The following is a 10,398-nucleotide window of genomic DNA, read 5'->3' on the forward strand; positions in this document are numbered from 1 at the left end:
ATAAATGTAACCAGTAATAGATACAGTTTTCATCATTTCATGTGTTTATTTTATTTTTTTTACATTGAATATATAAATTTATAGTGAACTTGACAAATTTGACATTTGTGTTCAAATCGGGGCTCTCACAGGACTTTTTCCCAGTGCTGTATTTGTTTTTGTATTTTATTAGTTATACAGTTGACAAAAATAATTAATAACAGTACAGACGGGATTTAAAATTCAAAACTTTAATAACTCATTAGGGTTGTGTCATAAAGAGCTGATAAAAAGAAAAAAAGGTTATTTATACTACTGTCAGCCACATCTGAAAGTATAGGCTGAGCTCCCTTGGGATTTCGTGCACACACCTCAATGCAATCGCCTTGTTTTACATCTCCAATCTGTTACAGTGGAAACTCCCCTGCTTCAATCCCACGGATGATTAAGCACGATAATTAAGGTTTTTGGACGTTTTCCACAGAGGCGCAGATGTAGCAGCTGGTGACATTCATGCATTCCCAAACACGGAGGAGGGAATTACAATGATGCTCCCATTTATTTCAGCGATTACAATATCTAGTTTTAGTATCAAGATAGCCTAAGACAGACCATTTCTGGGCTTCTGTAATTCGATGCATCACAATTTTGTGTGGGGTGATTTAAACATGCTCTTCTGATGGGATATGAATATTCTGAAATCACACATATTTTGTTACTTATTTGTAGTTTTATGAAAAAGAAACGGTGATGAAATAGCTACAAATTTTAAATTAAAAATTACGTTTAACCAGATCAAGCTGGAAGCTGAATTTAAAGATTGCTCTGTCTGAGCAGAAATACCAAAGTAAAATAAAATGGTTACCTAAAATCTTCTTGAAGCCGCAGATATGGTTGTCTTCATCAAAAAACAAAACAACAACAAAATTAAACATTTGAAGGTAAAATGTATGTTTAATGCAAAAACAACACAGGACACAGCACCACCATGCACACTTGTCTTTTTATTTTATTTTTATTTTTATTGTTGAAACTAGAATCAGTTCCTAATTCAAGTCTTTGTTGAGAAGATGAAGCTTGCACCATAATAAAATTAGTGCTTAAGGTTTAACCTTATTTGTAGTTTTTCCATTCAAATATTTCAGTTTACTTTTTAATTGAGTTATACAGGATATATGTCACATTAAAGGAAGGAAACGTTCTTAAGTGATTTATCTCTGTCTGTCCCATTTTTATAACACTAAAAGCAGATATTTTCACAGAGGTATTGAAAGAAATGTCAAAATTAGCCTTTAAATTAATCTGAATGTTCAGCATGTGCAGAACGAAATAAACAAATCCTGATGAGTCGTATTATTTTAAAACAAACAAAGTGATGACTGATTTTTCATCTAAAAAAGAAAAAACAAGTCATTTCTTCCAAAGACTCGATAAACGTAAAGAAATCTCAAAAGGAGTCAAAGACCTCATTTCCCAGAATGCAACCTTGAAGCGGAAATGAACTAGTGACTCCATGGAAACCGCCGATTGGCGTTCAACCTAGCTAGATGCTAGTTAGCTAACAAGGAGCGAGTGGACATTCCTGTAAAACGTTTTATTTCCATGTCTGTAGAGATGAGTCGCACGCCGGATGCGAGAGCCAGGTAAAACTCATTTATCAGGATATTTTGAATAAATTAGAATGAAAGTTAATCGAACAAAATCAAGCTCAAAACCAGCAGTGACATAGCTCAGTAGTTAGGATAGCTTTAATTATTTTGTTTTTTTTCGCCAATGTTTTTCTGCTGACTTCTCGCTGAATTATATTGTCAGATATCTTTATCTACTGTCTACGTGTCTACGTGAGTTGATTGTTTGTTTTTTTCTCTAAGAATCTGGAAATACATAAGGTTATATCCTCAATGTGTCTATGATGCAGGGAGCTTATTTACAGTTGGTATACATTTTCTGATCTTAAAATCTATCCTATGGCTACGGCATTCATTCTATGATATATGTGGGCCTTTAACGTTTGTCACATTTTTTGCGAAATTACAAACGTAAACCTCAGTGTAGCCCATATTTTTCATGAAGTTGAAGGAAAATTCTGTTTTATATTAAGTAAATCTGAAAATGAACTTTATAGCGACACCTGTCACTGCAATGTTTTAGGTTATTTCTCCACTATCTCTGCACATCGAAAAACCATCTTGCAGATCCTCAGAATGGCCCAGTCAAAGACCAGACCTATTCAACTAACACATGAATGCAAAGGCCAGATTTGTGGGGGGCATGAACCTTTTGTCTGGGTCCTTGTTTAATGTTATCCTTATCCTTGCCTAGACAGTTTAATTGGTTTGCTTTGGTAGGCTTGAAGTCGTGCTCTGTACTTTACATGTTTAGATGATGCACTGGACAGTTTTCCCACATGATGCTCAAAAGTTGGTCTATTGTTCTATAACCTTACTCTGCTCTAAACTTCACCACCACTTGTCTTGTGAGCTCTTTTGGTTTTATGATTCTCTTTATTCACTGATGTTCTCTAGCAAAATAAAAAAAAATGTCACAAATGTGTTTGTGCGAGCTGTGTTTCATTAATTGGACCTAATTCATTCTGACCTTCAAGAGATAACCAGACGAGGAAGATCCAGGAGAACATAACTAAAGTGGAGAAACACTTTGGAGATATGTGCCAACTGTTTGCTGCCTACGCCCGCAAGACAGCCAGGCTGCGAGACAAAGCAGACCTTCTTGTCCGGGAAATTGGCTTGTATGCCGACATGGAGACGCCAGACCTGAAGAGGGGGATGAAGCAGTTTGCAGAGCACCTTGCCAAGATTCAAGACTACCGCCAAGCTGAGGTTGATTTTCAGTTACATTTCATGATATTTAAGTCACACTTAAATGACGTGTTTGGCCGAATCTAACATGTAAATCACGTTATAGGTGGAGAGACTTGAGGCCAGAGTCATAGAGCCGTTAAAAAGCTATGGAGCTGTGGTGAAACGTAAAAGGGTAAGGGGTCACCGAGAGCCCGGCTTGGGTTGATGAACACTGATTAAAGTTGAACTAAACAACATAGCTGCACAATTAAAATGTGTGAATTTATTTATTTATTTTTTTAAAAAGGCCCCAGTCAATGGCCTTGCATGGCTGCAAGAGGGCAGTATTGTTTCAGTGATAAGGTGACGTACACTCAATAGTCAGCACCTTTCCTGTTAAATACTAAAAGTGGAAAGTAAGGCCTATTGTTTGTTTGTAGCATTTAGAGTGCTTGTTTTTATTAGTTATTGTATGAAATTTAAACTTTCCAAAGATGCCTACCTTGTTTTAGATATCTGACGTTTCAAATATATATGGATGTGTATATTTAGGTAAAATAATTAAGAATCTATCACGCTTTTCACCCAATAACATCTGGAGTTTAGCACCAGCCTCCACTTGCCTTAACCCCGTATAAGCAAGGATAGACCAGAGAGCCGTGACTGGAAGAGACAAGTAAAACAAGCAAAAACTTGTTTTACTTGTATGGTACAAGTATTCACTCTTGTACCATAAATTATATTTATGGCTCATATATGGCAATTTCAGCAAATTCTCTGGCGTCGTATCAAAATGACGCTTAAACCTTGGTAATTTATGACCTTTTAAGTCTTGTTGCACCTTGATAACCGCCCATGTCTAGTGGCAATCTTACTCGGTTAATTAACCTTATGTGAGTTGCAAATGTTGCACAGTTTCTGCGGCTCACCTCATCAGTTTAAAGTTTTATCTGATTGAAATCATGAGAAAAAATGTCTCGTGTCTGTGCAGGAGGATCTGAAGGCAACACAGAGCGCCCGAGACAGAGAAGCCAAACAGATGGCTCAGCTCGAGAAGACCAGACTTAGAAACCCTTCGGACAGACAGATCATCGTATCCTTGTTTTGTTTCTCTTTAGTTCTTGATCAGAAACACAAAGAAACATTCTTGCAATAGCAGCTGATTATGATCTCAAATTATAAGTGCTTCATCTGTGAAGCACATTTTCCTTGTTTAACATTCACCTGATAAAGTAAAATTCTCATTTTTTTGTGTGTTTCCTTAATTAAACTTTCAGTCTCAGGTCTGCCCCATGAGATCTGCCCGCTTCATTGCTCTGCACTGTTTCTTACAAAGTTCATTCTTTGTTCCACTTCAGTGGAAGAACATGCTAAAATGCTTATTCCTTGAGAGTTTCGTAGGTGTTTATGGTCTTTTAGTACTTATTATGTGGATTTTCTTGCACCCAGGCTGAAACTGAGCTTCAAAGAGCAACCATGGATGCCACACGAACCACCAAGCAGCTGGAGGAAACCATAGATGAGTTTGAGCGACAGAAGATCCAGGACATAAAGGTTCTCCACTTCAGTTGTTGTTCGGGTTATTTTATGTGTATGAATCAGTGGGGAGAACAGCAAACTGAAACCAGACAATAGTGACCAGTTTAGTCTCCGGAGTCTGCCCCGCACACAGGCTGATCTTTAGCTGCCTGAAAACGATATTCCTGTTTTACTACAAGCTTCCCTGCCCCGTTTCCTGTCAGTCAACACGCCGCTCCAGCTCACTCTCGCTCTCTTTCTGTTGATCTTATCTGCGTCTTCCTCTCTTACAGAAAGTCTTTGGTGAGTTTGTGACCGTGGAAATGTCCTTCCATGCCAAGGCTCTGGAGATCTACACTGTGGCATTCCAAAGTATCCAAAGCGTGGATGAGGAAGCAGACCTGGAGGTACGGTATGGAGGTGTGCCCGTCAAATGTTAACACGCACTCATTGGCTTGCATTTGAGGTATTCTTTCTTCATGGGTGGCATGATTGCACAATAAGCAACTTCACTTGATATTAAAAACTAGAGTTTGTTATTTTTCCTAAGAGAAACAAAATCAACCATACAGTCTCATAAATACACATTTATATCCACCAATCTTTGCTTGAATGTTGCTTAGCAAGGTGTAGAGAGGAGCTGTAGGCATCATCAAGTTTTGCCATCACTTTTGGCTGGGTATTTAACTTCTCTTATTGTGAGAAGCTAGAAGATTCTAGTATTTGATTTCTTGCAACCGGGTCACACCACTTAAACACAGTTCATTGATTTTAGGGCCAATCCAGAAACTTTGTGCTAGACTGCTTTATTCATTCCAAAACCAAAACACTTAATATGTTTGGGATCATTGCCTGTTCAAAACACACATTTTTGTCCATGTTATAACCATTTAACTGGGGGATAGAAAGAAGCTGCATGTGGTCCCGTTTTGTTATTTCATCCACCGCTGCACCGCTACCGCCAGCAGCAAAACTGCAACTCGGCGGCATGATGCTACTACCAGCATGCTTAATATTTAGCACAGGGTTTGTAGGTTTGATAACCTCACCTTGACTTCTCTAAAATTCCTTCTCGTCATTGAGGCCAACACTCTCAATCCTTATCTCCTCTGATCGTAAAACGTTTCTTAGAACATAGATGGACTGGCTGCGTGGGTAGCTGCTAGCTTAAAGGGTTTTAGTGTGGAGCACAAGCTTCCCTCTTTGTTGGCACCCTTTTAGTTTTTGTTGAAATGAAACTCACTGTGATCTCAGTTTACGATCAGCTCAGGTTCTCGCGGTTGCTGAGTTGTTGTGGGTCACTCTATAAACAATTTTGCTTCATCTAGCAGTTTTGGTCAGTTGAGAAAAACTTTTGACAAGAGAAGGCGATCCAATTGAAAAAAATATTCCAATTACTTTTGGAATAAATATAGCAGCTTAACATCAAGATTCTGGAATACACCCGACCTCAACCCTATTGACGATTGAGACTGCTTAGTCTGAATTAGTCAGCTTTTCTGTTGAGAAACATTAACTGGTTAAAAATGTGGTTTCTTTGTAATTTCTTAAAGAACATTCAGTCATATAAGGCTGAGTATGTGTACTGTATATACGATAATATTCAATAAATTAGATTTTTTTTCAAACTTTATTTCAATAACTCTATTCACTAAATGAAACACTTTATATAGATTAATTACACACAAACTGAAGTTTTCAAACCTTTGTTTTTGTTAATTATGATGATTTTGTTACGGCTAATCATAACACAACATTTTGAATTTCAATGTTGTGTCAAACTAATAAAAAACATGCTTAACACGGAAATGTGGGCTTCATAAAATATGTTTATCTTTTTTTAAGATCAATATTTCTTAAGATATAATTATTAAGATAAAAACATCTTAATATTTTAAATACATTTTTAAAAAAATATGTATTTTCAAAAGCTACGTTTAATCTGAAACAATCAGGTGTATTTTCTAATTTATTGAATAACTTCGAGTCTGTATGTTGGAAGATTCTTGATAAATTCAAACTTGAGCATTCAGTTCTAGTTTTGAAATATCATCAACACTGTACTTTTTTTTTAGAATCTCAAAAGAAAAATGGTTCAAGTCCTTCATAACTCGCTATAAATGACAATAATTGAAACTTTTTCTACCTGACACTTACTGATCCAATCAAAAAGATCCTCGGCATCGCTGTGGAAACAGTTGTGCCCACAGTCAGCACTAAAATGCGTCCTCGTGTTCATCTCCTGTGAGATGATTGTGGTCAGATCTCAAATAAAGAGGAACTGCAAATAATTGATTGCACAGCTCATTACTCAGTCACATGGTCACCTTTACTGACTGCAGTTGTGCATAATGAGGCTTTCAAGCCGCCCACAGTTTTAATTGTTAATCAATATCTGGTAAAGGGCTGCAACAAAGCAACTTAGTAGCTCCTGTAAAATAATCCTGGGTGATGAGGTTTCTATTAGCCCAAACAAGCATTTCACACGCGATCCAACCACACGCTCACCTCTACGCTATTTTAACAGACAGTGGACGTAGAAGATTTGTTACATCTGAATTTAAGCAGAAACATTTGGTTAACAAGTCTCCCTGTTGAATTCACGTTATTTTTACAGTCATCCTCTGTATCTCATTATCAGATTGTACTTTTACCAAACTTTTACCAAATCCTAATCCAGTTCGAAGTACACCCTCTGGTCTTTGTTTGATAAACCTGAGGGTTTTGTTTAATATTCCGACATGTCGCAGTCCACGCCCCGTGGCTTAACTTTGAAGTCATCTGCGGTAAACGCTGCACGATGCGATCACTCGTCCCGGCCTTTCCTCCTTTGTTTACCTTCTGCTGAGTGGTTCTCTCGGCTATTTCAAGAGAGAAAGGAAAAACAAAGGATCAATGATTCTCAGTGCGCAAAGTTCCTCCTGCAGATGCCCTTGCGTCGTTCCCCTCCGCCCCTAATCTGTGTGCTTTTGCACTGAATCATCTGCCTTCCATTCATATCGAAACAAAACTCTTTGCTGAGACGGGGCTGGTTTACGGTGACTCATTGTGCAAAAACACGGGAGATTGAATCATCTGAAACATGCACAATGATAGGCATGAAGACAGTCCTGATCCAGAGTCCTGAAAAACATCGGTGTGGTTAAAATCACAGCTCAGTGTCAATCTGATAACCGCTGAGCTGCTTTCATTTGTCCTATTTGTCACATTGTTCGGTTGATCTTTAGGTATGCAGGCTTTGTTAATCTCTCAGTAGTATCTTAACCGTTTTGACGCAGCACCCCCTCCCTTCTGGTTTCCGCAGGTGTTCAGGAATTGTCTGCACCCCCCTGATTTCCAGTCCCGCTTAGACATAGTGCGAGCCAATTCCAAGACGTCCCTTGATCACACCGGGTCTTTCCTGAGTACATCGGGTACCTTACAGGTAAGATGGAACGTCTAAGCAAGAATTTCCCCGAAAGTTCCCTGCTGTCATGGCTTGCTTGTAATCATTTTATCTTTCATGTTTGCGATTGCGTAAGTTTTATTGTTGTGAAAAAAAAAAAAGAAAAAAAAAAGGAAAAGAAAACCTCACCGTTGTTTAAAAAAAAACAAAAACAGTGGCTTCCTCATGCCAGCATGGGCTGGTGCTGGATAAGTGAGTTGTCAGAGAAGAAGCACGGCATTTCCCCATCCATCATTCCTTTTAATTTGCACATGTCACCGCATGCTGCATATATTATCCATTTTCTCCAACATTAACGACCCAGCACTGCTAATTTTTGTGAGTGTCTAATTCTAGACTTACTGTAGTTTCTTGCAAAACTATCCACCAATTACAACCAGCATATTCAATGACTTTTATTGGCATTTTATGTGACGAGAGCAACAAAAAGTAGTCCACAATTATGAAGTGGAAGAAAAAAGGGTAGCCAGATTTCTATTTTTTAAATAGGAAATAGGAAACCACCTTTACTTTGATACCCCTAAATAAAATTTATTCCAAACAATGGCGTTGAAAACATCTGTCCGTCAGTTTAGCCCTAACAAAAGAAACCTTACAGACTTTACAGAAACTGTAAGCAAAAAGTATCACAAAGAAAGCAAGGAGGTTGTGGAGAAGTTTAAAACGGGGTAAGGTTATAAAACACTGCACTAAGCTTTGAACATGTGACAGCGTACTGTTCAGTCCACCATCTTAAAACAGAGCATGACACATTTGCAAATACCAAGATATGACTGTCCGCCTAAACCGACAGGCTGGGCAAGGAGAGGAATAACGAGAGAAGCAACTTGGAGGTCCGGTGTAACTGGGGGAGCTGCAGACATTCACGGCTCAGGCGGGAGAAACTGTTAACGTGACAGCTGTTGGTCATGCATTCCACAAATGTGTCCTTTAAGGAAGAGTGGCAAGAAGAAAGTGGTTACTGCAAGAAAATCATAAGCGGACCAAGTTGCACTTTCCCAAGTTGATGTTTAAGGAAACTCTCCACCCCCTCTGACTGAGCTTGAGATGTTTTTCAAAGGAAAGTAGAAACCTCTGCAAAAGTTGCAGGGAGAAAATACATGCAGGTATAATTGCTGCAAATGGCTCTGCAAAGCACTGGGCTCAGAGGGAGCTGAATTTTCACATTTTTATTTGCAAGAAAGAAAAAGAAGCCCCATGTTTTATTCTTCTCCCGCCTCACAGTTACGAAGAATTTGGATTTGGTCCGAATCCATGAAATCCCAATAATATATGTGAAGATTATAATGTAAAAATTGTATCACAGTTTAAGCATCAACTCCGGTGCGAGGCGGCGTGTCTGAAGGAATGGTTTGGAGGCTGAATGTACCCGGTATGTTCAGATATTTTATCTGTCCAGAGATGATCAGATTAAAGGTTTCAGAGACACATTGCAACACACTCCTGTCACACCAGCATGCCTCAGACTTGTCATGCCCCCCTTCCTGTGATTAGATTTGAATTTATCCGGAAGCAGTCGCTTACCGCTTAGAAAGATACAGACTGACGGTGAGAAACTTGCGCTGCAGAACTTGTTTTACATGACACCAGCAGCAGAAGACTGAAAGTAAAACGCCAATTTTGAGAAATGTGATCTGATTTGGGTTATGCGGACTTTGCTGATTGGACAAGGTGACGGAACGAAAATATTCTGGACTCAACCAAAGCACAAAGTGTGCCTAATAAATAAATATCTGCAAAGTGTTTTAGTTGCGCAGTGACTTAATTTGTTGTCACAGCAACAAAGAGCTTCCAGCCGCCAGACGAGAAGAGGGGGGGAGGAGGATGAAGAAGAGGACGAGGATGAATCTGAGGAGGAGGAAGAGGAGGAGGACGGTGATGAGGATGAAGACGAGGACTCAGACGACGAACACTAACAGTTTCTTCCAGATATGCAATAGGGTGGATGTCTGCATTTATGAAAAAAAAAAAAAAAAAACGTTTTCATTGTCATGTTTTGTAGAAGACAACCTTAATGTTGTGCTGTTTGTTTTTCAGCAAGCCATTCATTTGAGATATATATATATATATATATATATATATATATATATATATATATATATATATATATATATATATATATATATATACATATACATATATATATATATCTCACATTCTCTAAATATACACTGTATTTGTATGATTGGTCATGTTCTAATGAAACGGTACTCTGTCTAATAAAAGAATAAAAGCACCCGGCATGCTCTCACCCAGGTTTTCGATTTCGAAAAGCCCAGCAGAGCTTGATTGTTATTTTAGAAACTGTCGGGAGTGTGAATCAGTCCAAGTGACAGTAGTTATGTGATGACGGCAGTTAAAAGTGACTCATCTCTACCACAGACATGCAAAAATGGAACAAACGGGGAGTGGGAAACCTTTCGCGGCGCACCGTTTGCGTTCGTGTGGATGAATACGGTTGCATGCGTGGCACAAATCAAGCCCCCATGTCCATGCATGTTGCACTTGACAAAAAAAAAACAAACAAAAAAAAAAAAACCCTCTTGTGTGTTCAAGATGCTGTGTGCTGTTGTCTGTCACGGTAGAGGCTGCGGCCACAGTGTCCGCTGATGGCTCCTGTCTGTCTTGGATGAGTCACTCTACACAATTCGCAGC

General features: G+C 38.7%; 1 protein-coding gene across 1 annotated transcript; it reads left to right on the forward strand.

Moving 5' to 3' along the window:
• Positions 1-1,500: 1,500 nt before the first annotated feature.
• cibar1 (CBY1 interacting BAR domain containing 1) lies at positions 1,501-9,994 on the forward strand. The gene is made up of 9 exons (XM_015009740.2): positions 1,501-1,622; positions 2,585-2,819; positions 2,905-2,973; positions 3,772-3,873; positions 4,058-4,063; positions 4,230-4,334; positions 4,592-4,705; positions 7,603-7,722; positions 9,522-9,994. Exons 1-9 carry the CDS (start codon positions 1,582-1,584, stop codon positions 9,657-9,659), a joined length of 930 nt encoding a protein of 309 aa, XP_014865226.2. The 5' UTR covers positions 1,501-1,581; the 3' UTR covers positions 9,660-9,994.
• The last annotated feature ends 404 nt before the right edge of the window (positions 9,995-10,398 follow it).

Source organism: Poecilia mexicana, unplaced genomic scaffold, assembly GCF_051168715.1.
Source record: "Poecilia mexicana isolate PSO_F unplaced genomic scaffold, ASM5116871v1 scaffold_11, whole genome shotgun sequence".
NCBI lineage: Eukaryota > Metazoa > Chordata > Actinopteri > Cyprinodontiformes > Poeciliidae > Poecilia > Poecilia mexicana.